The 26,812-nt window shown below is 39.9% G+C and overlaps 3 protein-coding genes across 5 annotated transcripts in view; 1 reads left to right on the forward strand and 2 right to left on the reverse strand.

Annotated features, from left to right (window-relative positions):
* The first annotated feature begins 270 nt into the window (after positions 1-270).
* Positions 271-2,248, forward strand: LOC132861497 (bcl-2-like protein 12). Its single transcript, XM_060893053.1, has 5 exons — positions 271-490; positions 696-803; positions 925-995; positions 1,500-1,760; positions 2,017-2,248. The coding sequence occupies exons 1-5, from the start codon at positions 271-273 to the stop codon at positions 2,053-2,055; spliced, it is 699 nt and encodes a 232-aa protein (XP_060749036.1). The 3' UTR covers positions 2,056-2,248.
* A 228-nt stretch (positions 2,249-2,476) lies between these two features.
* Positions 2,477-6,316, reverse strand: LOC132861472 (sialidase-3-like). The gene is made up of 3 exons (XM_060893007.1): positions 5,883-6,316; positions 4,174-4,398; positions 2,477-4,075 (listed from the first exon to the last, which is right to left on the reverse strand). Exons 2-3 carry the CDS (start codon positions 4,375-4,377, stop codon positions 3,161-3,163), a joined length of 1,119 nt encoding a protein of 372 aa, XP_060748990.1. The 5' UTR covers positions 4,378-4,398; positions 5,883-6,316; the 3' UTR covers positions 2,477-3,160.
* Positions 6,317-23,949: 17,633 nt separating this feature from the next.
* Positions 23,950-26,812, reverse strand: part of tspan4b (tetraspanin 4b) — a 5,391-nt gene continuing 2,528 nt past the window's right edge. For 2 of the 3 annotated variants that reach the window (XM_060892771.1, XM_060892772.1), the window contains exons 3-8: positions 26,429-26,620; positions 26,241-26,315; positions 25,840-25,935; positions 25,645-25,758; positions 25,316-25,399; positions 23,950-24,339 (exon numbers count right to left, since the gene is read on the reverse strand). In XM_060892771.1, coding sequence (XP_060748754.1) covers positions 24,271-24,339; positions 25,316-25,399; positions 25,645-25,758; positions 25,840-25,935; positions 26,241-26,315; positions 26,429-26,620 — 630 coding nt within the window. In that variant the 3' untranslated portion in view covers positions 23,950-24,270. The remainder of the gene's footprint in view (positions 24,340-25,315; positions 25,400-25,644; positions 25,759-25,839; positions 25,936-26,240; positions 26,316-26,428; positions 26,621-26,812) is intronic. The other variant, XM_060892770.1, reaches the window with a different exon arrangement.

The raw sequence follows: 26,812 nt of genomic DNA on the forward strand, positions 1-26,812 counted from the left end.
CCACCTTGAGCGAAACATCTCCTAATGAAGTGTCTGCGGATTGTGAAAAAGACAGGTCTAATGGTACCACGGAAGGTCAGGGAGAAAATGAAACTAAAGTCGAGGCTTCAGGTAAGACCTTAGTCAAGGGAGCTGAGTCCTTTATTTCGCCTTTCATCATAGCCTCTTTGCCTAATCCTGGACTAGCCTCCCTGGTGGAGTCAAAATTTACTGTGCAAGGCAAAATAGTTTGTGATATCGGGACAGCTACATTACTAATGACCAAATCACATGATTGTATCTTGCTATCAACCTGTATGTCAACAATCCTATCCATCTGACGAGGATGGAGAGCGGAAAGCAAACGAAAAAAAGAAAAAGAAGAGCAAACTGAAGCTGGTGGAACTTTTTAAGAAAAAAAGCACAAAGAAAGATGAGTCGCGTCCCCAGCGGCCGTCGTCACTTCCTGTGAAAGTGGATGTGGGGTCAGTTAAAACTCCGCAGTCGCCAAGTGAGTTAATGTTTGATGTTAAATAAACCTTCTTCCAGCTGAATGATGCTCTTATTTTGTGTTGCTTATTGTGTTCTGTTCGTGTGAAAGTTTGCGAGTTGTAATCTCCACTAATGTTTACGCAGATTATTTATAATGGGTGAAAATCATTCTGTTTATGATTACGTCTCATAAGCGTGTGTAAAAATCTGCCCTCCCTCTCCAGCGCACCCTCCTGAGTTCTACAATGGCGTGGCAAAAAAACTGGACCGAATCGCTCAGCAAAGCGTGAAGAGAAAATCGCCGACTAAACCTGAACCCATCCAGCCCAGAGGTAATGAACACACACATCCTCATTTAGACGAGTCCTCCTGCATTCCAACATTTATATACTCATCTTGTTTTTTTTTATCCATAACTCTGGTTTGTTCTGACTTCATCCTGATTGTACACAGAAGACAATAAAGAAGCCATCGTACAGCAGCTCGTCCACATACTGACAAAAGGAGACAGCATTAATGAGAAGGTGAGCAGGATACAGTGAATGTCACATGATCTGTCTGATGTTAGGCCTTCACACTCACTCACTCATCTTTCACTTATTCATTCATTTATCTATTAATACACACTTATCACACACTCATTCCACTTTAAGTCACTGATTCACAAACTCACTCATTCACTCACTCACTGAGTCACTCATTGCTTCACTCAGAGATTGACTCAATCACTGATTCATTCACTAACTGACTCATTTACTGATTTATACACTAATTGACTCACATACTAGTTCATTTACAGATTGACTCACTCACTGATTCATTCACTAATTGACTCACCCACTGATTCATTCACTAATTGACTCACTCACTGATTTATTCACAGATTGACTCATTCACTGATTTATACACTAATTGACTCACATACTAGTTCATTCACTGATTGACTCATTTACTGATTCATTCACTCACTGACTCATTTACTGAGTGTGTGTGTAAGTGTTAGACGTGTTGGATATTTATTTTTACAGATTAAAGCTAATCCTCTGCTGCATAAGTCTCTGAGCCGGATGTCCTACGCGTCCTTCGCCAGGCTGCTCGACTCCTGTGCCAACGAAGCTGTAGACCCGCCCCTTCCTGTGTCCGAGAGCCCCACCTTGCGGCGTGTGGCCATCACCATGGAGATGACCCGACGGGTCGTCATGACGACGGGCGTGACGCAGCGTGTGGAAGGATATGCTGAGCGCTACATGGAGAACTTCGCTCCCTGGGTGAAGAGTCAGGGAGGATGGGTAAGGAGCAGAGACTCTCGTTCATTCACCCACTCCCTCTCTTTTTGTCTCCCTATCATTCATTCCTATCTTCCTGTTTTTTAATCTGTTTTTTTTTCTCATTCTTCTGTTGTTGGTGCTGTAATCTATTTCCACACTCTAGATCTATTAGATGGTTCAGTGTGTAGCTGTTCATCTCACCAGCAGGTGGCAGTGTGGAGTAAATCACTTGTGTTTATAATGTGTGTGTGTGTGTGTGTGTGTGTGTGTTTTACAGGAAAACATTGTGCAGAAGGAGGTGCAGGAGTTCGACTAACTGCATTGAACAATTACTCTATGATGGAGCTCACTGTGTGTGTGTGTGTGTGTGTGTGTGTGTGTGTGTGTGTGTGTGTGAGCTGTGAACACACCGAGCTGCATGTAAACACTACTGATGACACTTTTCTTGTCTCTTTTATACAGTCGTCTATTTTATGATTGAATGTTGAATGTTTCTTTTTTAATGTGCTGGGAGTTTTTTTTTTTAACCAAAATAGAAGTAAAAATAAAATAATATTAATAATAAAATAAAATTATAATCTGTATTATTTTTCTTTGTAACAGAAGATTTATTTGTTTTAACATTTATAAGTCTTTATTGTCGTTATTGTACACGGTCAATAGTTCAGTAAATGTCTCTGACGCTCTGTAATAAGGACTAACATGCATTTAAAAAAGAGTCAAACAGGAAGTCATCATCACTTTCATCACTTTATTTATAAAGCACATTTAAAACAGCCACAGGTCTGACCAAAGTGCTGTACAATAAAAAAGTGTTAATAAAAAAATACTCAGAAAAAATAAAAAGATATTAAGACAGGAGATAATAATAAAAAGCAAAATAGAATTAAACAAAAAAAGTAAGAAGTAATTAAAGTAAGAAGAAAATGAAAAGGAAAACTATAGAAATGCCGAGGAAAAGAGATACGTTTTTAAAAGGGACTTAAAGATGGACAGAGAGGGTGATAATCTTAATTCTATTGGCAAATCATTCCAAAGCTGTGGCCAAATTACTGAGAAAGCTCGATCGTGAAGTACGTAATGAAGAGTGAGAGATGGAAATGAACACAGATACAGTGGTTATAGATGTTTTCACAGCCCTGTAATAACTGCAGGATTTTCAGTAGTCAGAAGGTTAAACCTCTGCTTTAATCTCTGTCTGTCTTTAAGTCGATGTGTTCTCATCTCTGACACAAAAAGCAAGTCATTTTTTTTACTCATGGTCATAAATCTTGGTAAATAAACTGTAACTGAAGGTGTGTGTGTTTCTGAACCCCGTGTCTGTCACTGAGAAGTTCAGCATCAGTCGCCTCGCCTCTGTCCTAAGTTCTGTTCTGTTTCAGGTGTAAAGTCGGTTATTTTTACTACGCAGGTAAATACATCTACAGATTTGGCATATCGCTGAGCTGAAACCTCACAAAAACGATTTCTTTGGAGTTATCCGTCGTACGCTCCAGGAGGCAAGCAAAGTTCTCCTGGTCACACTGAACCACATCAGAGTATCCACTGGTGCCGTGATTGATGATGTATGGTTCAGCCCATCCTGCGGGATTTTTAGGAGTCTTATTCAAATAAATCCCAAGATTCTTTCTCTCCTTTTTGTCAGTTGTGTGTGAAAACATGAGCCATGTTTCATTTCCATGCTGGAAGCTCACTACACTCCCCTGGCAGCCACTAGGGGGCTCCACCAATTTCGCATTACTTTTCATTATTTGAAAACTCTCTCCTTTGTCCTCACTAAAAGCCTCCACTCTATGACCCTTAGTGCTTCTTGCACTGCAGTATAACACGTTCTTGCCCTTGATAGTCACCTCTGCCATCTCACACTCAATGGACTCGACACTTAATTTATTTCCAAATTTCCAGGTAGTGCCTTTATCGTCACTATAGAATGCAAAAGAATAGGGTTTGGCAGGACAACAGAGTGTAGCACAACAACAGAGATTAACACAACATGTATAAGCGTAAGCAGGAACGATGAGTCTGCCACCATCCTTCATCTGAAGGCCGTGTCCAGGTCCTACACCGAACGTGGCCCAATTATGGATCTCATCACCAATCACGCTTTCTGTCAAATCTGTCAATTCTGACCAAGTCTCACCACTGTCACTGCTAGTAATGTAACATAACCTAGCAGCGTTATTACCTGACTTTATCTGCTCTTGCTCAGTGATACTACCACGCACACAGATAAAGAACAGAAAGAGACGTTTGTTTTTTTCGTCATAGACAGGACACGGGTTCATGGTGCGATGATCCAGCATCTTTGCTTCTTTGAGCTCCTCAACACCTGACCACTGAAAAGAAAAATGAGCAAATCAATGGCCATGATATTAAAACTTGGATTAGAGCATTTTTAAATGAAAGCTAGTCGTGTCTGCTTCAGCATTATCACCTGAACACTTCCATTCTGCCGCTTTCCCCTGTTGAGGACCAGCACTTTCGCATGCTCATCCTTGATTGAGGTTCGCTTCTCAGCAAAAGCCAGAAAGGTTTGGTCAATGTAGATTAGAGCTGGGATTCGGTAGAACGTATTTGTGAACAGAGGTGTTGGGGACAATCCTGGTGTCTCTCTGTGTCTCCCTGTGCTGTTTCCCATTTCTCCAAACTGTGACTTTATCTGAAAACACATGAGATCAGAGTCAGATGAAGTGACTTTTCTGCTCCTGATGCAGCTTGTTTTTTATTCACAAGAACATCTTATTCTAATAGATTATTAAATGAATGACACTGTAGATCCTGTATCTGTATCTGTATCTGATTAAAGTGTTAAATCCCATCAGTTCAGCAGGAACAGCCCTAGAGGTTAGAGGGGATCGTGGTATTTCACTCATCTCTCAGTGTGACTACGGGGTGAAATCAGCAGGCGTGTGGAGGAGCACAGGACCGAGCTGCTGTATGAAAGGAGACTAAAAATATTTTACATGCAGGACAGAAGAAATGTTGACTTTCATTCATCCTAATTGTAGAAAAACATGTTAGATAATGGAATGAATATAAGCAAGTGTGTGTGTGTGTGTGTGTGTGTGTGTGTGTGTGTTTGTGTGTAACGCTAACAACATCTTAATTATCTCATTTCCTAATATCTACTGAATATATTTTGCATGCTGGAATCCTGAGCTGATTTCATGTTGTCTTTTGTCTGTGACCTCATCTTATGATTAGGGGCATTACTGGGGTTCGAAGGGATGTGGGGTTTAGTCCCCTGTGACTGTGACTCACCAGCAGGTGCATTATTATTACCTCACCAACTGTCCCAATGAATGTCCGTGTAGTAACAACAGTGCCACCTGCTGAACGGTAAAGGTACTGTTCTGTTTAACAGCTCGACACGTAGGTTTTAACGTGTAAACGTGTAAAATAAGCTCTAACGGACAGACGGTACTGGTACTGATATGTCTTGCACTTTATTTGTGGTGTAAAATGGTTTGTCTTCATAAGACCTGGAGCTTTAGACAGTACATGAGGGGATTAAACCCCACTCTCATAATAATTCTTTGTTCAGTTTGAATAAAGGATGTGTTGAGAACAGACACTGCACACCTAACACCAGCTCCTGTTCACACCTTTATTGCACATTTTTAATGGCTTTTGTTGCACATAAATCATGACACAGACCATCTTCCCAGTCTGTCTCACTGCAACACTGCTCGAACCCTGACTCTGTGGTTCTGCTGCTGCTCTGTGGTTCTTCTGCTGCTCTGTGGTTCTTCTGCTGCTCTGTGGTTCTTCTCCAAACTAAAGCTAAACCTCAACTGGACTTGTACACAGCTCACTGTACAAATATTCACTAAAACTGCACACCTTTTGCTCCTTACTCAGAAACAGATGCCATATTCATCTCAGCGGTTGTAGTACATTCATACACTATAGTTTTCTATATTTGTCAATATATATTTTCCTTCTACAGCTAATTCCAGTTATTGTACAGTTTATTCCACGTCGTGTCTGTTTGTATTTTATTTTCATAATAAGTATCAAACAGCATTTGACTGCATGTGATAAAGAGGACGAATGTGGAAGTGAGAAATCAAACCTGAATTTAAATCTAAAACACCAAACTGTGTTAAAGCTGCGTGAGAACATGATACAGATGCTACTCACCTGCTCAGGTTGCTTCTGCACCACAGACGTTTGGTCCGTCTCTATTGTGGAGGTTCCTCAGAGCTGGAGAGAGAATGAAGTCAGCTACAATCTGCACTCAAGCAGAGATCTATCTATTAAAGGATGAAGTGCTGCAGAGAGAGTTGAAGAAAAGTCTCCTCTAAAGATGCAACACGGTTCAAGATGAATATATACTCAGAAATGGGTGTTGTCAATTTACATATTATTGAATATTCATAAGGAACCAAGAAAAGTGCTCAAATAATTGGATAATGTAATCTCAAATTTTTGCTATTCATGAGTTCCCAGAAATACCAGGGTATGACTTTCCTGTGTTGAAAGGGTGGAGTGTGTGGAGCAGAGGGCAGGGGGAGGTCCAGTGTCTCCAGTCTCTCATCTGAAACCAGCAAAATGTTGAATCTTGTTTCAGAAATCTATTTCACACAAAAAGAAATAAGGTGAAATTAGATAAGGGTGAAGGTGCAGCTAATTAATTATAAGTAATTATTGTCTACAGACCCTCAGAGCCATCATCTACATACTACATCACATTTAATTATCTTTCTTTCTTAATATTCCTATTGTAAGAAATTACAGATAAATGCACCCAGATTCCACTCCAAGATACACGTCGAAACGAGCTCATTTCTAAAAAGGTTTAAGTATCATAAGGTAAAACGTTTAGATCTCTAAATGAATAAAACTTGATTAAATCGTAAGTATGGGAGCAGCAGCGACAGGGTCTGTGACCGCGATTACCATTTAAAGTGACCATTTGGGTGATAACTGTAATACCAAGTCAAGGTCTATCTGACCACGATAAACACTTAAAGACACTCACTGTTTGGGAGACACTCAGTTCTCATGCACAATAAACATTTAAAGTCATCCGGCTAGATAACATTGTGTATCCCAGCCATTTGGAAGACACTCAGTTCTCACGTACAATACACATTTAAAGGGAAACACCATTTAAACTACAGAAAGAAAAACAGTATAAAATGCTTGAGCAGGATTTGTCCTGTGTTCTTACTGACGCTGATGAACCCAAAGTACTTCATGTATTTTGTCACTGCCACGTTGGGATAAACTACTTGTTCTTCATTAAGATCTACGGTTCAGATCTAAGATTAAGATTAACAGTTAACTAGCTAGCCTGTAGTCACAGAAACTGTGTATACTATTTAAGAAAGGTTTAGAGTTTGTAAAAATGCTGATTGTTAAGTACGTCTCTAAACACGGTTCTCAGGGAATGTTTGATGGAATAGAGAACGTTGTTGATAAACCGTATGAGTACGAGGGCTATTTCTAAGTTTGAAAATGACTCTAAAATGCCCAAGAACACAAAAGGAAAAATTGCCAATGCACTGCAAGCAGTTCTTGCATCGTACAAAGTCACTAGAAAGACTTTAAATGCATAAAGGCTGAAAATGACGACTATTGAAATACTCTAGAAAGAAGAAATGGTTATTATGCAGAATGAGATTAGAACACTCCTTAGAACAAACAACAGCATGCTTAGTTCATACATGGAAACATTGTTTAAAGATTTAGAGGAAGCAAAGTTTAGTTGTCAATTCCTGATAAAAACAAAAACAAAAACAAAAAAAAACTGCACAACTAGCAGCAGTAAGTTTGTATATAGCATGTTGTGTAATCAAATTCCTGAAATGTTAGAAAGTAATGAGAACTCGGAAAGAGATTCTCAGTAAGTCAGCAGTCAATATTCTGACTCTACAGTTAGATTTCCTATGGCACCAATTCACTCAACTACAACTGTGTGCTCTGTAGAGTTTAAAGCAATAACACGAGGTAGTGTGGTTTTGTCCAACGTACTGAGACATTGTTTTAAACTAATGTTTTAAGTCCAAAAGTGCTGTGGCTAAGAAGACTGTTTTAAAATATAACAAAAAAACCTGATGTACTGAGGTTTTGTCCGACTTACTGTGAATGTGTTACATTTTAAACTGTTTGTTTGTTAGTGTTTGTGAGGTGTGAGTGTTTTTGTTTGAGTGTTGTGAGTGTTTTTGTTTGTGAGGTGTGAGTGTTTTTGTTTGCGAGTAGTGAGTGTTTTTGTTTGAGTGTTGAGTGTTTTTGTTTGTGAGGTGCGAGTGTTTTCGTTTGCGAGTTGTGAGTGTTTTTGTTTGCGAGGTGTGTGTTTTTGTTTTTGAGTTGTAAGTGTTTTTGTTTGTGAGGTGTGAGTATTTTTGTTTGAGTGTTGAGTGTTTTTGTTTGTGCTTGGTTGTGAGTGTTGTGTTATTGTTTGTGTATGTTTGTGAGTGGTTGTGAGTGTTTATATTTGAGTGTTGTGAGTGTTTTTGTTTGAGTGGTTGTGAGTGTTATTTGTGTTATTGTTTGTGTATATTTGTGAGTGCTTAAACTCTTAACACGGTTAGCACAACATCCGTCTTTGTAGGCTATACAATTAACACATTTCTTGTTGCTTTGATACAAAATGCATACAGTTAACACCAATTTAAAATGCTTGAACTTCTTTTACACACAAACTCAACCAAGACCAAAACAATGTCATTTTACAGTCAAATTTACAAATGCTTTCACACTGTATGTCAGAACAGATAACATCATGTTCTAAACATAACTTATATAGACTAAAGTCAAAGTCAACAGCTGTTCATATTGTGAATTGAAACACAAATATATTCCCTTTATTTTATTCCATTGCTAATGAGAAACAGCTTATTGCAGTTATGCAAATATATAAACCACTGCTGATTCCCATCTAGGACCCACACTCAGGTGTTGAGGTTTGTTCAATCGCATGATCATATGTTCTAAAAGAGGACTCTTTGGGCTGATCTTGTGTGGAAAAGGAACAATCTAGAGCAACACAAAGAGGGAAAGAAAGAAAGAAAGAAAGAAAGAAAGAAAAGAAAGAAAGAAGGAAAAAAAAATGTCTGCACGAGGGAGAGGAAGACGAGTACCAGGACAAGGGAGAGGAGTTAGAATGTGTGGTGGCGCTCAAAGAAGGACCAGAGCTACTGTAGGGTAACTGATCAAATAAGAGCTACTCTCATTGACCATGTCATAAACCACGGGCTATCATACAGAGAGGCTGGTGAACGAGTACAGCCAAATCTCAGCCGGGACACAGTGGCATCCATTGTCAGTATTTTCAGAGAAACCAACAGGTAGGATTTTGCTTCTCCTACAGCAAAGTGTAAATAATTTGACCATTTACTGTACTAGAGTGACTGTATGCCTCCGGTCTCTAATATGTAACTGTATTTTGTCCCTCTAAGGATTCAACGTCTACCTCAGAATGTGGCCAAATGCAGAAGCCCGGGCAGATTAGAAGATTACTTTGTTTTTTTTACAGTACTATAATTCTGGTGCTTTTTCTGTTTGTATATCTTGCAGTAATGTCCTTTTGCAAATAAAGTCTTTACTGCAGCAATTCTGTGTCTGTATTTTACATAAACTGTACATTTTATAAAGCTACTCTGAGATGGTCATTCGTTTTTTGTATTGAATTTCTGCAGCAAAAGAAACAAAATGCATGCATTTACTAAACCCAACAAAACAAAAATGTAGAGAGGCTTCAAAAGAAACTACAGTGCAAAACACGACCTATGATCAATACAATATACTGTCTATTGTATAAGGGAAGAACTGACACATAAAATAATGTAGTTTCTGTCATTTCAGCTGATGATAGTGTTTTTTTTGTCATTGTGTTATGATTGACTAAATGTTCCTGTTGGAAGAGAACGTTTATTTGTTTATTTATATGGATCCCATTAGCTGAAAGTCTGCGCAATCAGCTAGTCTTCCTGGGGTCCAAACACTACAACAACAACATTTCAATCATCACAATTGATATATATACACCTATACACATTACATATATATACACATACATACACATACGCATACTCATACATACATAAAATCTGGTTTTGATTCATAACAGGACTAGACATAAATACAATATGATTTATAATTACATTAATCAAGACATATAAAAACCTACATTGACACATATCACTGTAGACTACTTTTAAATAACAGCTTATTATGAAGCTGACGAACTTCAATGGGAATGTTATTCCAGATGACAATAGCTCTATACAGGACAGTTTTCTTCATAAAATTAGTTTTTGGGTGGGGAGTCATTATATGACCTTTATTTGCCTTTCTGGTGTTATGATCGTGCACAGAATTACAGTACACTATTTGATTAAACAGAGAAATAGGCATTTTCATTGTCAATGTATTATATATCATGGTGCTTAAAGTAACTGTTATTCTTTGGTTTAAAGTGAGCCATGAAGGAGTAGAATACATCTGATCTCTACTTGTTTTAATTGAGCAGCCCAGAACAAGTCTTGCTGCTTTATTTTGCACAATTTGTATTTTTGTCAAGTCCTTTTTAGATGCAGAGGACCACACCTCAGTACAGTATGACAAATGACATAATATAATGACTCTGTAATTATTTTTAAAGTGTCCCGATTTACATAATGGCAACATTTTTTTGTTACTGCAATGCCGCATCCCATTCTGTTAACAATAGTATTTATGTGATCTGTCCAAGAAAGACTACTATCAATAACCAAACCCAACAGTTTAGCCTTCTCTACTTGTTGTATTCTTTGCCTGGCTATATGTAACTTTAATTCCGATCCAAGCATCAATTTTTGTTTTGATCCAATAATCATACTTTTAGTTTTGGATATATTTAATACTAATTTGTTTCCACTAACCCACTCATACACCGAATCTAATTCTCTAGAAAGAACATGATTAATTTTATCACATGAATCTGAAGCATAGTAAACAGTTGAGTCATCTGCAAACATTGTCATTGATGCTTTTTTAACAGTTAAGGGCAAATCATTAATAAAAACAGAAAACAAAAGAGGACCCAAACAACTTCCTTGTGGTAAACCGCATGCTAAAGCTTTATAATTAGATAAAGAACCATTATAAAAAACCCGCTGAGTTCTGTAGGAAAGATAACTTTTCATCAGTGCAATAGCAGAAGGAGTGAAGCCATAGCTCTTCAATTTCTTAATTAAAATATTGTGGTCTATTACATCAAAAGCGGCACTGAAGACCACTCCAACTAATTCAGAATTATCCATACTTCTAAGCCATCCATCAGTCATCTGTGTGAGAGCCGTACATGTAGAATGTGCCTTTCTATATGCATGCTGAAACATAGTCATCAAATTATTTTTCTGGAAATAATTACTAATTTGTGTACGAATAATCCTTTCCATAACTTTACTGAGTGCAGGCAAAATACTTATAGGTCTGCAGTTTTGCCCATTATAAGATAATCGATTGTCTTTTATCAATGGAATAATTTTCCCTTCCTTCCACAGAGTGGGATAAATCCCACTCACTATACACTGATTAAATATATGACACAACGGATCAGCAATATATTCGGCTGTTTTATTCAATACTAGGCTGTCCAAGTTGTCTGTGCCTGGACTACCATATGTTGGAAGAGACTTTAACAGGGCCATCACTTCTGCAGTTTGCACACAATTAAAGTTAAAGTTACACATTTTATTAGCCATGATTTCCTTTTTGATCAGTTCACAGTAATTAAAATCTTGTGTTCCAAAACCTTTTCTTAAATTACTAACTTTATTTATAAAATAATCATTAAAATAGTCTGCAATATCTTTAGATTCTGTTATAAAACCTCCATCAGACTCTACAAAAGAAGGGGATGCATTTCTATTTCTACCCAGAATTTCATTTAAGATATGCCAAAGCTTATTACCATCATGTTTAACACTATCAATTCTGTTTTTGTAATACTCTTTCTTTTTCCTTTTATTCATTTTAGTAACTTGGTTCCTTAATTTACAATATTTTAATCTGTCCTCTAATAATCTTGTTTTCACAGCCACTTGTTTAGCCTCATCTCTTTGCGTCATCATATTTTTCAATGTTGAATCAATCCACCTTGCAGTATGTGTTTTTCTTACCATATTTTTCATCGGTGCATATTTATTAACAATGCTCAAAAGCATACTCATAAAAACATCCAAGGAAGCTCCTGGGTTGTGGCCACTGTACACATGTTTCCAATTGACATTTTTAACTTCTCCCACAATCCTTTCAATGGCAGATACTTTATAAAACCTTTTATAAGTACCAAAAATAGCTTTAGCTTTAGGGACTTTAGCTAAACGTGTTAGTGTTTTGAATAATTATTTGATTTTGAAACGTGTTTGCAGTGTTTTGTTAGACAAAGTGTATTGTGTTGGTTTATTATTGTATTTTGAAAATTATTTTTGGGGTTTAGTTTACAATGTGTGATTTTGAGCATGAAATTAACCGTTTTGCCAATTGTGTGTTTTACTAAACCCAACAAAACAAAAATTTAGAGAGGATCTAAAAGAAACTACAGTGCAAAACACGATCTATGATCAATACAATATACTGTCTATTGTATAAGGGCAGAACTGACACATAAAATAATGCAGTTTCTGTCATTTCAGCTGATGATAGTGTTTTTTTTGTCACACGTCACAAACATTCACACCTCGCAAACAAAAATACTCACACCTCACAAACAAACACTCACAACTCACAAACAAAAACACTCAACACTCAAACAAAACACTCACACCTCACAAACAAACACTCACACCTCACAAACAAACACTCACAACTCACAAACAAAAACACTCAACCAAAAACACTCACAACACACAAAGAAAAACACTCACACCTCGCAAACAAAAATACTCACACCTCACAAACAAACACTCACACCTCACAAACAAAAACACTCACAACACTCAAACAAAACACTCACACCTCACAAACAAACACTCACACCTCACAAACAAAAACACTCACAACACTCAAACAAAAACACTCACACCTCACAAACAAAAACACTCACAACACTCAAACAAAAATACTCACACCTCACAAACACACACTCACACCTCACAAACAAAAACACTCACAACACTCAAACAAAAACACTCACACCTCACAAACAAAAACACTCACAACACTCAAACAAAAACACTCACACCTCACAAACCAAAACACTCAAACCTCACAAACAAAAACACTCACAACACTCAAACAAAACACTCACACCTCACAAACAAACACTCACACCTCACAAACAAAAATACTCACACCTCGCAAACAAAAATACTCACACCTCACAAACAAACACTCACAACTCACAAAAAACCCTCACAACACTCAAACAAAAACACTCACACCTCACAAACAAAAACACTCACAACACTCAAACAAAAATACTCACACCTCACAAACCAAAACACTCAAACCTCACAAACAAAAACACTCACAACACTCAAACAAAACACTCACACCTCACAAACAAACACTCACACCTCACAAACAAAAACACTCACAACACTCAAACAAAAACACTCAAACCTCACAAACAAAAACACTCACAACTCACAAACAAAAACACTCAACCAAAAACACTCACAACACACAAAGAAAAACACTCACACCTCAAAAACAAAAACACTCGCACCTCACAAACAAAAACACTCAACACTCAAACAAAAACACTCACTACTCGCAAACAAAAACACTCACAACTCACAAACAAAAACACTCACAACACTCAAACAAAAACACTCACACCTCACAAACACTAACAAACAAACAGTTTAAAATGTAACGCATTCACAGTAAGTTGGACAAAACCTCAGTACATCAGGTTTTTTTGTTATATTTTAAAACAGTCTTCTTAGCCACAGCACTTTTGGACTTAAAACATTAGTTTAAAACAATGTCTCAGTACGTCGGACAAAACCACACTACCTCATGTTATTGCTTTAAACTCTACAGAGCACACAGTTGTAGTTGAGTGAATTGGTGCCATAGGAAATCTAACTGTAGAGTCAGAATATTGACTGCTGACTTACTGAGAATCTCTTTCCGAGTTCTCATTACTTTCTAACATTTCAGGAATTTGATTACACAACATGCTATATACAAACTTACTGCTGCTAGTTGTGCAGTTTTTTTTTGTTTTTTGTTTTTTTATCAGGAATTGACAACTAAACTTTGCTTCCTCTAAATCTTTAAACAATGTTTCCATGTATGAACTAAGCATGCTGTTTTTGTTTGTGAGGTGTGAGTGTTTTGGTTTGTGTGGTGTGCGGGTTTTTGTTTCTGTTTTGTGAGTGTTTTTGTTTGTGAGTTGTGAGTGTTTGTGAGGTGTGAGTGTTTTTGTTTGTGAGGTGTGAGTGTTTTTGTTTGTGAGGTGTGAGTGTTTTTGTGATCCTCGGGAGAGGATCCCGAGGAAAAAGAAGATCTGACCAAGAGGTCCTTCAAATTCTTGTTCTTCCTGTAGGCAGAAACCAAGTGAAATCTTTGCAGCGGTGAGTGTTCACTCTGAACCTTCTGAAAATGATCTTTAACGGTAAAATTCACTATTCTAGACCGGATGTTATACGTGGTAATAAACGGGATGACATCCTCGGTGTCGGGCTCCACGGTCGGTCCCTGACTGTGTAGATAATGTAAAGTGTGATTTTTAACTTTACGGAGGAACCTTTTGGAGTAGCCTCTCATTCGAAGGGCTCTAAAAAGAGTACGAGTGGCCCCTTCAAAATCCTCCCGTCTGGAACAAATTCTATGGAACCGAATCAGTTGGGATTTGACCAACCCTGCAAATGTGTGCCTAGGATGAAAACTATGTTTGTGAAGAAGACAATGTGTATCAGTTGGTTTGAAATACACTTTTGTCAATAATGTCTTACTGTCCTCAGACGTAGGAGAAAAGAACACCGTAGTGTCCAAAAAATCAACCGAATCACTGTGCATATGTGCCTTAAGTCTAATAGTCCTATGATGTGTGTTAGCTAGAGCAACAAAGCAATTAAACGACTCCAAACCGTGGAGCCAGACACCAAAGATGTCATCCAAGTACCTGAAGTAAAGAATAGGAATCTCCGTAAGTTTGGATAGCAACGTATATTCCCAATGAGCCATATAAATGTTAGCATAAGAAGGAGCAAACATCTTGCCCATCGCCGTGCCCTGAATTTGTAAATAGTACTGATTATCAAATTCAAAATCATTCCTAGTCAAATTGATCTCCAAAAGCACCAAATCGTCAGGTCGAGTGGGGTCCGGATGTCTACCAAAACACTCACGGACCACGCTCAGACCCAAACGGGTGTCAATGTTGGTATAAAGCGATTCAATATCGGCTGTAAAGAGAAAAGCATGACTCGGGAAAGATTTGCCCCGAATCTTCTCAATGAAATCATACGTGTCTTTTAGATAACTATCATGGATTTGAGAAAGTGGATTCAAAAAATGGTCGACATATTGTGCCGAATTATACCACTCGATCCCGCAGTCGGAAACAATAGGGCGACCCTGGGGAACCTCAAAAGGTTTGTGCACCTTTGGAAGCAAATAAAAGCGACGGGGCCGTGGTGGATTCGGCCCTATAAGGTACATTTTTTGTTTGTGATTGATATAACCCTCATTCTGTAGTTGCTGAAAAATATCAACCAATAAAGACTGTGTTTGATTTTGTATCGAATGTGGTAATTTAACATAATGATCTGTATTATCAAGTTGTCGACGAGCTTCTAATAAATATTGCTGTTTGTCTAAAACGACCACCGCAGAACCTTTATCAGCCGGTTTTATAACAATCTCAGTATTGTTCTTTAATTGTATTAAAGCTGATCTCTGATCTGGAGCCAAATTGTCCCTGTCTGACAACGACCAATTGAGTTGAGTAACTGTACTATAATTCTTACCTATTCATTTTGAAATTGGTAAAGAAATTGTCTCAATTCTGGGGGTCCAATTTGATTTATTGAGAAATGGTAAACGTTCTGTGTTCGATTCATAATCAAAATAATCTAACAATTTCAACGTTCTGTTGAAAACGTCCTCCAAGAGCTCACCAGGGACCACCCTCCGTGGCGTCGGCACAAAAGTCAAACCCCTGCTCAAAAGCTGTTCCTGCGAATCTGTGAGTACAAATGTTTTAGAAAGATTAATAATGTTATTTTGTACGGTGTGTTTAATAGAAATACACTTTTCCGAGTCTAGCAGTTTAATTGGTCAGACCAATATGCAAAGATGTCGATCGCCGTCTGCCTAGTCCAGTGGACCGGATCCTTAGGGTCCACCCTGAACCTGAGAGGAGAAAGTTCGTTAAGAAACTTTGAATTGTTGCAGATAAACTCATTGAGTTTTCTGAGATTCTCCTGTTGAGAGGCAGGGAGCAGATCAGAGAAATGAATAACAGGGGTATAAACTGTCGCATTAGGAAAAGCCGTCGCCGCCGATCTCCACAACTCCTGTAGTTGTTTTTTGGACGTCTGTTGGAACAGCTGATCTTTGTTGTTGATACCCAGAGCCAAAATCACTTTCTGAGTGTTCGGGTTGGGCGTCAGTTTCTGCAGGACCTTGGCAATGTGTAAAAAATTAGCACCCGGAAAACTATCTATCTGTACTGAAGGATTATGAAACTGTGGGATACGGGCCAGATTAGAATCTCCGATAAATACTATAGGTTTATAAACCTTCAGGTACCACTCCTGAATCTTTCTGGTGGACCTCGGATGTTTAACGGGAAAGCGGGGGGCCCCAGTTCTATCAATGTCAGCATGTTGAACAGGAACCACCTTGAGCGAAACATCTCCTACTGAAGTGTCTGCGGATTGTGAAAAAGACAGGTCTAATGGTACCACGGAAGGCCAGGGAGAAAATGAAACTAAAGTCGAGGCTTCAGGTAAGACCTTAGTCAAGGGAGCTGAGTCCTTTATTTCGCCTTTCATCATAGCCTCTTTGCCTAATCCTGGACTAGCCTCCCTGGTGGAGTCAAAATTTACTGTGCAAGGCAAAATAGTTTGTGATATCGGGACAGCTACATTTCTAATGACCAAATCACATGATTGTATCTCGCTATCAACCTGTATGTCAACAATCCTATCCCCAAGCACTGGAGTATCATCTGGGGCATGAATTAAACAGACCGGATCCTCTATGGGCAAATGATGAACATCAGCCTCAACTACAACAACAGGTTTGGTCCTGCAGGGACTCACGCCCCCCACTGTCGGATGCACCTGTCGGATAGAGTTTGTGGAGATCCGCGACGAGGGCTCACGAGGGTGACCTGCATGTCCTAGTTGATCCGTGTTCGGCAAAGCCTGCACAGGAGATACAGCAGAGGGACACAGAGGGACCCCAGTCCCACCCTGATTCAAAGAACATTGATCCAGAATTACATTTTTGGTCACAGTCAAAGTATCAACTTTCAGCCTATGTTTGTATCGATTTCGGGCCCACTTACATGCTTGTTCCCAAGCAACATCAAGCCAATCATTAATGTTGGTCAACAAACTAGACTAGGTCACCATGTAATGGTCAAGAAGGAGCCGCATGTTCCCCTGCATCCACCGGTTGGTGTTATCTGCAACACACTGTAAAACTCTATCATTAGGGCACGCTGGTTTAATAAATTTAGTCAACCTGTCCACTTGCTTAAACATACCCCTAGGAAAAGTATCAGTCTGTATGGCATTACTTATAATTTGTGTATGGTGTATAATCTGTATAAGTTTAAACTATTGTTTGTTCAATATAGTGTGTGATGTCTGTACTACATTCTCCACCCCATCTGTAGAGATAACTCTGTGAGTCTTACCCCACCGGACCAAGGAAAGATCCGTCTGGTGTCCAAACACAAGAATTGTCCAAAAGATTCACCAAATCGGCCTCCAGAAGGTCTCCTCTCCAGATGATGGGCTCAGTCCAGAAAAAAATCAATTAGTCCACTTTATTAAGAAAAGTAATCCTTAAAAGAATCAGTGTGCACACTGTAGCAAAAAAAGACCATCCAAACAAGTTTAAAAGAATGTCCTAATCATCGTTTTATTTTCATATATTTTATTATTTCTTACACGATTTATTCCTTTTGTTAAACTTAGTTATTAAGTGAAGGTTTTTTTATTATTTATATTCACAGTAGCAGGAATAGAAAGACTTTACTGTTAGTTGCATTGTAGGGATTTCAAAATACCAAAGGGTTCGAGCTAGGGTTAGGGTTTGACCTAGGGTTAGGGTTAGGGTTCCAGTTAGGGTTCCAGTTAGGGTTTGAGCTAGTGATCTTGAGGGAGTACAGACAGATAAACCAGAAGAATATGCAAAAAATGAACATCAGAGTACAGTCCAGTGGGAAAAAACTAAATCAGACAGGAACTAATGGGATTGTTTTTGTCCAAAAAGCCAAAAGCTGTAAATGTAAATGTAAAAGAATAGAGAGGACTCTCATGAGACAAAGTAATAGAAATCAGAATAAACATTTGTTGTGGTAAGATGCAGGTAAGAAATCATCACCTCTGTTACAGTAAGGTCTCACAGTGTACTGTTTTAGAGGAGGATACAGTACGATAAACACCATTATCACTAGACTTTTACAGAAGAGGAGCAGAAAACAGATTATAAAGCAGTAATCTATAGAAGGCTTACTCATGAAGCTTCATAAGATTCATAAGGCAAGAATAGAAAACTTACAAGGTGTAGAACAAAAACTGGCACATGTACTAAATGTGATTGGACAAAGGCAGGGCTGAGGACAAGCTGAAAAAATTATCTGACAAAGGATGAAGAGAAGTATGTATAAAATGTATGTAAGGACACTGAAGTCTAATAGGACTTAGGAGTAAATTGGGTGATTTAGGGGTAAATTGAGGAAGTCGTGGCCTAATGGTTATAGAGTCTGACTCCTAACCCTATGGTTGTGGGTTTGAGTCTCGGGCCGGCCACGACTAAGGTGCCCTTGAGCAAGGCACCGAATCCCCCAACTGCTCCCCGGGCGCCGCAGCATAAATGGCTGCCCACTTCTCCGGGTGTGTGTTCACGGTGTGTGTGTGTGTGTTCACTGCTGTGTGTGTGCACTTTGGATGGGTTAAATGTAGAGAACGAATTCTCAGTATGGGTCACCGTACTTAGCTGTATGTCACGTCACTTTAAAAAACAGCTAAGTACGGTGACCCATACTCTGAATTTGTTCTCTGCATTTAACCCATCCAAAGTGCACACACACACAGCAGTGAGTTATTTGGGTTTGCAGGGTTATTTGGACTCCTGCAACCAGCTGGTTTGTTTACTGTCTTGCATCTGAATCCAGGCTTCATGCATTTTACTGTCTATAACCAAGTATGGCTGAATTTATTGTTTAATTTGTAGTCAGATTGTGTGATTTAGCCTGTAGGGTGAAGAATATGTCCTGCAGTCTTCTTCTTCTTCTTCTTTCGGCTTTTCCCTTCAGGGGTCGCCACAGCGAATCATCTCTCTCCACCTAACCCTATCTTCTGCATCCTCAACACTTGCACCCACTAGCTTCAAATCCTCATTAATTACATCCATATACCTCCTCTTTGGCCTTCCTCTTTGCCTCCTGCCTGGCAGCTCCATGTCCAACATTCTCCTACCAATATACTCACTCTCCCTCCTCTGAACATGTCCAAACCATCTTAATCTCGCCTCCCTAACTTTGTCCCCCAAACGTCCAACATGGGCTGTACCTCTGATGTACTCGTTCCTAATCCTGTCCAATCTTGTCACACCCAAAGAGAACCTCAACATCTTCAGTTCGGCTACCTCAAGCTCTGACTCCTGTCTCTTCTTCAGTGACACTGTCTCTAAACCATACAGCACGGCCGGTCTCACCACTGTCCTGTACACCTTCCCCTTGATTCTTGCTGATATTTTCCTATCACACAGAACTCCTGACACCTTTCTCCACCCACTCCAACCTGCCTGCTCTCGCTTCTTTACTTCTTTCCCACTCTCTCCATTACTCTGGACTGTTGACCCCAAGTACTTAAACTCCTGTACCTTCTTCACCTCTTCACCCTGTAACCTTACTGTTCCACTTCCCTCCCTTTCATTCACACACATGTACTCAGTCTTACTACGACTGACTTTCATTCCTCCTCTCTCCAGCACAAACCTCCACCTCTCCAGGTTTTCCTCCACCTGCTCCCTGCTCTCACTACAGATCACAATGTCATCTGCAAACATCATCGTCCAAGGAGACTCCTGTCTGACCTCCTCTGACAACTGGTCCATCACTATAGCAAACAGGAAGGGGCTCAGAGCCGATCCCTGATGCAGTCCCACCTCCACTGTGAACTCCTCTGTCTGACCTACAGCACACCTCACCACTGTCCTGCTCCTCTCATACATGTCCTGCACCACTCTGACATACTTCTCTGCTACTCCTGACTTCCTCATACAGTACCACAGCTCTTCTCTTGGCACCCTGTCATACGCTTTCTCTAAGTCTACAAACACACAGTGCAACTCCCTCTGACCATCCCTATACTTCTCCATCAACATTCTCAGAGCAGAAATTGCATCTGTTGTGCTCTTTCTGGGCATGAAGCCATACTGCTGCTCACAAATTTCCACCACCTTCCTTAACCTAGCTTCCACTACTCTTTCCCACAACTTCATTGTATGGCTCATCAACTTTATCCCCCTATAGTTGCTGCAACTCTGCACGTCACCCTTATTCTTAAAGATCGGCACTAACACACACCTTCTCCATTCCTCAGGCATCCTCTCACTTTCTAATACCCTGTTGAACAAACTAGTTAAAAATTCCACTGCTGCCTCTCCTAGACACTTCCAGACCTCTACCGGGATGTCGTCAGGACCAACTGCCTTTCCACTTTTCATCCTCTTCAAAGCCTTCCTGACTTCATCCTTTCTAATCTTATCTACTTCCTGTTCCACAGAGTTCACCCCTTCTACTCTTTTTTCCCTCTGATTTTCCTCATTCATCAGCTCCTCAAAGTATTCCTTCCATCTCCTCTGTACACTCTCCTCACTTGTGAGCACCCTTCCATCTCTATCCTTAATAATTCTAACTTGCTGCACATCCTTCCCATCTCAATCCCTCTGTCTAGCTAACCTGTACAAGTCCTTCTCTCCTTCTCTAGTGTCTAACCTAGTGTACAACTCTTCATATGCCTTCTGCTTGGCCTTAGACACCTCCCTCTTCACTCTGCGCTGTAACTCCTTGTATTCCTGTCTATTCTCTTCAGTCCTGTCCATATCCCACTTCTTCTTGGCTAATCTCTTCCTCTGGATACTATCCTGAACTTCCTCATTCCAGATGACACACCCAGCACCTTTCTCCCTGTCTCCCTGATCACTTCTGCTGTAGTTTCCCAGTCATCTGGCAGCACTACCTGACCACCCAGAGCCTGTCTCAACTTCTGTCTAAATTCCTCACAACATTCCTCCTTTTTCAGCTTCCACCACTTAGTTTTCTTCTCTATCTTTGACCTCTTCCTCTTACAGACCATCAGAGTCATCCTACACACCACCATCCTATGCTGTCTGGCTACACTCTCTCCCACTACCACTTTACAGTCACTAATCTCTTTCAGATTGCCTCTTCTACAAAGGATGTAGTCTACCTGTGTTCTCCTACCTCCACTCTTGTAAGTGACTCTATGTTCCTCCCTCTTCTGAAAATACGTGTTAACCACAGCCATGTCCATCCTCTTAGCAAAGTCTACTACCATCTGTCCTTCAAGGTTCCTTTCCTTAACTCCAAACTTGCCCATCACCTCCTCATCACCTGTGTTCCCCTCACCAACATGTCCATTAAAATCCGCTCCTATCACCACTCTCTCACCCTTGGGAATACTCTCCATCACCTCATCGAATTCACACCAGAATCTCTCTTTCTCCTCTAACTCACAACCTACCTGCGGGGCATAACCACTAACAACATTCAACATCACCCCTTCAATCTCTAACTTCAGACTCATCACCCTGTCTGACACTCTCTTCACCTCCAGAACATTCCTCACAAACTCCTCCTTCAGGACCACACCTACCCCATTTCTCTTACTATCCACACCATAATAAAACAGCTTGAATCCTGCTCCTATACTACGAGCCTTGCTACCCTTCCACTTGGTCTCCTGTACACACAGTATATCCACCTTCCTTCTCTCCATCATATCAGCCAGCTCTCTACCTTTCCCTGTCATAGTACCAACATTCAGAGTCCCTATTCTCAGTCCTACACTCTTACCTTTCCTCTTCTCTCTCTGTCTGTACACTCTCCTCCCTACTCTACTCCTTCGACCAACAGTAGCCCAATTTCCACCGGCGCCCTGTAGGTCAACGGCGCCGATGGCGGTCGTCGTTAACCCGGGCCTCGACCGATCCGGTATGAAATTCTTACTGACAACTCGCATGGTTAGATTTGGCAATGTTTTATGCCGGATGCCCTTCCTGACGCAACCCTCTCTATTTATCCGGGTTTGGGACCGGCACAGAAGTCACTGGACTGTGACCCCCATGGCTAGATTGAATATGTCCTGCAGTATGCTGTATATAACCGTGTATGTGACAAATAAAAATCTTCCTCAGTGAATTTAGTTGTTTCTTTAGATAAAGCATTAACTTTTGGAGACTTTACTTTAATGTTCATTTTGATAAGTTAGAACTCCTCTGAGAACAGCATTAATGTCCATCTCAGATTCAGTAGGAGTTAATCAGAATGTAATAGGACCCACTCATAATGGAGGTCACACTCCTGACCTCGTCCTAACATCTAAACAATTAAAATATAGTCACACTTCACAGTCTGAAGTTATCTCAGATCATTTTCTCATCTCAAGATCATCCTAATAACTCAACCCCATCCCATAAAATTAAGATTGAAGATCATCTTTTCATTTAATCTTAAACATATAAAACGTTTATTTCCTTGTTGCCTTGTGGTTCACTCTCTGGCAGCTCTCTCATCTGTCATTGTTTCAGGGTTTGTGACAGTCATAGAGAGAATTTTTGTGTTCAGAAATGTTCTCCACAGAAACAAAAACACAGCCTGAACCTGAAGAAGGCCACAGTACCACGAGAAAGAGAGTCAGAGATGGAGAAGAAATGTTGAGGCAGGAAAGAAAATTAGTGAGAATTAGTGACCTAATGAGAGAGCAGTGTCAGAAGGAGACATGTACCTAAAAACACTCCACCGCAACAGCCTGAACATGTCCTAGAGCTCCACCACCAATTCAGTTTTTCAATTCAACTTATTTGTATAGAGCTTTTAACAATTTCCTATTGTCTCAAAGCAACTTTACAGAAGTATGGAAACAGAAGAGAGAGAAAAAGAAATAAATATATAATCTAGAAAATAATAAAAATTAGACTAAACAAATGAGTTTTTATCCTGGACTTAAACACTGAGACTGTGTCTGAGTCCCGAATACTAATTAGAAGTCTGTTCTATAACTGTGGGGCTCTGTGAGAAAAAGCTCTGTCCCCTGCTGGAGACTTTAGTACTCAAGGTACTAACAAATATCCTGCACCTTTTGATCGATGTAGGTGTGACGGATCATAAAAAAACAAAAGATCTCTCAGGTTCTGTGGTGTGAGACCATTAAGTGCTTTATAGGTTAATAATAGTGTGTTATTATTAATGTGAAACTTGACTGGAAGCCAATACAATGAGGATAAGATAGAGGTGATATGTTCATATCTCCTGGTTCTAGTTAGGACTCTAGCTGCTGTGTTCTGGACTAACTGGAGCTTGTTTATGCTCCTACTGGAACATCCAGACAGTAAAGTATTACAATAATCCAACCTAGAGGTAACAAATGCATGAACTAGTGTTTCTGCATCATGTAATGACATCATATTTCTTATCTTAGCAATATTTCTGAGATGAAAGAAGGCTAACATTGTGATATTATTTATGTGAGCTTCAAATGAGAGACCGGTATCAATAATCACACTGAGGTCTTTTACTGCTGCACATGATGTAATAGAAAGACCATCCAGAGTTACTCTGTAATCAGAAAGCTTACTTCTGTCTGTCTGTGGTCCTGGTACAAGAACTTCTGTCTGTCAGAGTTAAACAGGAGGAAGTTAGTAAGCGTCCACTGTCTGATGTCCTTCAGACAATCTTCAATCTTATTAAGTCTATCTATCTATCTATCTATCTATCTATCTATCTATCTATCTATCTATCTATCTATCTATCTATCTATTCTAATCAACAAAACGCTTGTTAATATTTGACAAGACTTTATTAGACAGTAAAACATCATACAGAACGCTCTTTAAGCTCAACTTCATCATCACTCCCAACATATTTAAAGTTATACATGTGATCAGTACACACAGTTTATTAATAACTAAAGTGTGCAGTATTGGAGTAAACCACATCATCTGCAGGGAAGTGGACTTTAATAAACTAAACACACAGGTAGAAAAGTTCAGCTGAAAAACAGGAAAGTAAATTTAACTAAAACCAGTAAATCAGGGATTTGTTGAATTTGGCGTCCTGGTACACTGGAATTCTCTTAGCTCTTATTAAAGCTCACGATCAGTCCATGTACTTTTCCACTCTCAGGATTTGGCAGTACATCAGCATGGAGAAGGCCAGAGCCAGGATCTGAGGGAGGAAAAGAAAGGTGATGTGAGTCCATCTACAAACCACAAATCACACACACTGAAGGTTTGTGTGTTTATCAGGAAAGGTGAAGTCATTTTCAGGGAATCAGCATCAGTCATGATAAAAACCACTGACAGGTTCTGAATATCAGATACTGAAGTGTTGGCTTGTGATGGGGTTCAGTATTAAAAGCAAATCCCAAGACCAGGACCTTACACCTCGTCTGTCACACTGAAATATTACCTTTTTATACTTTTACACATTTCACAAAACTCTAATATCATTCAGTTGATTTATAATGTTGATCTAGAAAGTGATGAACGCTGCTTGGAGTTGCTTCCCTCCTTTGCAGTTTATAGTTTATACCAGATTTTGGAGTGTTTCTGAGGGAATATTTGCCCTTTCAACCAGTGGAGCATTTTTGAGGTCAGGACCAGATGTAGAATAAGAAGGAATGGCTCACAGTCTCTTCTCCAGATGGAGTTGAGGTCAGGGTTCTAGACAAATTCTTCCACACTTTGTGCACTGAGGCTCAATCATTCTGGTACAGAAAACACTCTTCCACAAATTGTTTCAAAGTTGGAAACTTTCTCCACCAATGTTTACAGTGCACTCAGGCAGATAATGTTCTCCTGGCATCCACCAAGCCCAGGCTCAGCCATCAGACCACATGACTCGACAGTGCAGAGGCGGCCTGCTTTACACCACGCTTGGCATTCTACGTGGTGATGTGAGGCTTGCATGCGGCTGTCAGACATGGAGACCCATTCCACAAAACCTGTTCCACCTCAGCACTCAGTCACCGCTCGGTGACTTTACATGTCTTCTGCTTCTGCTGTTCTTAAATGTTTCCGCTTTCCAATAATATCACTAACAGTCGACTGTGGAACATCTAACAGGGATGAAATTTTACAAACGAATTGATTGCTTTAAAGGTGACTCAGAAGCACAAACCCTTTCAGAGGTACTGAGTTACCTGCACGATGCCAAGACACACGCCGAAGCCCAGAACCCAGGTGATGTTGTCTAGAACCCAAGCCTTGGCCTTCTCATAACACGGCTGAGACACAGAGACAGACAAGTGAGATCACCACCACACTGCTGCTGAAATCATCTTCAAATTTAACATGATGTTAATAATAAACATAAATAAATAAAAAATTATGAATTGTATTTTGTAGAATTGTATAATTTTGCTAAATCCAGCTCTCGCTCATCTCTCAGACTTTTAGATCTTCCACATGGCACAGATTGTGAACGCCAGAGTGGAGTTGACCTCAGATGATTTTAACTGTGACCTCTGACCTCTTCCCAGCGGTGACAGGGGGGCGTGTGGTCTCTGCAGCAGGACTCAGGGGGCGGTCCTTCTGTCGTCCGGTTGTACCAGTCCGTGTGGTTGCTCACGCCGCAGCATTTAAACTGCATCAGACACAAAAATAAACAGATTTAAAATCAGATCCTTCCTGAAGATGGATGAAGAGAAAAGTAAAATCCTCTCACGATTCTCTGCATGCTGTCCCAGGACTTCTTCAGATCAGGGTTCCTGTCATAATCCATCATTCCCTCGATCAGGTTCTCCTTCGCTTTATGGTCCAGCTGGAAAACACACACACAAAAAAAACAGAGGACCAATCAGTCAGAAGAAACCTTTATTAATGTCCCAGAATCGTTACAGAACAGTGACATTATTTCTTCACATATCTCAGTGCTGAAAGGTGGAATCAGAGCACAGAGGAACATGTTGGGTTCTGTACAGAACCTTGTTTGACAGGAAGCCTCCCTCTGTGGCAGGGTTTCAAGTAGAATAGTTTGAAGAACCCTTGTGTAACCATAGTAACAATGGACTGAAGAATCTCTGCATGTTTGGGTGCAGCCATGTGTGAGGCTCTGCAAGTTCTCACCTCTTCGTGGAAGAGCCCGAGAAGGAGGACGAGTGCCGCTTCAGTCAGGAACAAAAGCAGGAGGATCACGAAAAACTGGGAAGAGAACAGAAGAACCGTGAACCCTGTGAGCACCGGATGAGAACCTCATGTGCTCCATGTTAGCTGTAGTGGCTGTGATGTCATCAGTCTGTGCCAGAGCACCTCACCGTCATTAGCAAACACCGCTGCTCCTTCAGAGCCCCCAGACAGCCCAGGAACCCCGTCACCATGGTAACGCCCCCAGCGACCAGTAGCAGATTGGCGACCGAGAGCGACGGGAAGGAGAGTGGGAGGTACGAGATCTCAGCCTGGCGGAAGGAAAGCCACACCCCTACGCCAAATAGGCCACACCCACCCAACTATTCATCAGACAAGCACATGTAAGGATAAAGTCATTCTTCTTCTTCTTCTTATTCTTATTCTTATTATTATTATTGTTATTATTATTATTATTATTATTATTATTATTATTATTATTATTATTATGTTGTTGTTGTGCTTAGTTTATTATAATAATAGTTAGTATACAGTAGAATGAAGAGACTTGATGT

Source organism: Tachysurus vachellii, chromosome 18 (genome assembly GCF_030014155.1).
Source record: "Tachysurus vachellii isolate PV-2020 chromosome 18, HZAU_Pvac_v1, whole genome shotgun sequence".
NCBI lineage: Eukaryota > Metazoa > Chordata > Actinopteri > Siluriformes > Bagridae > Tachysurus > Tachysurus vachellii.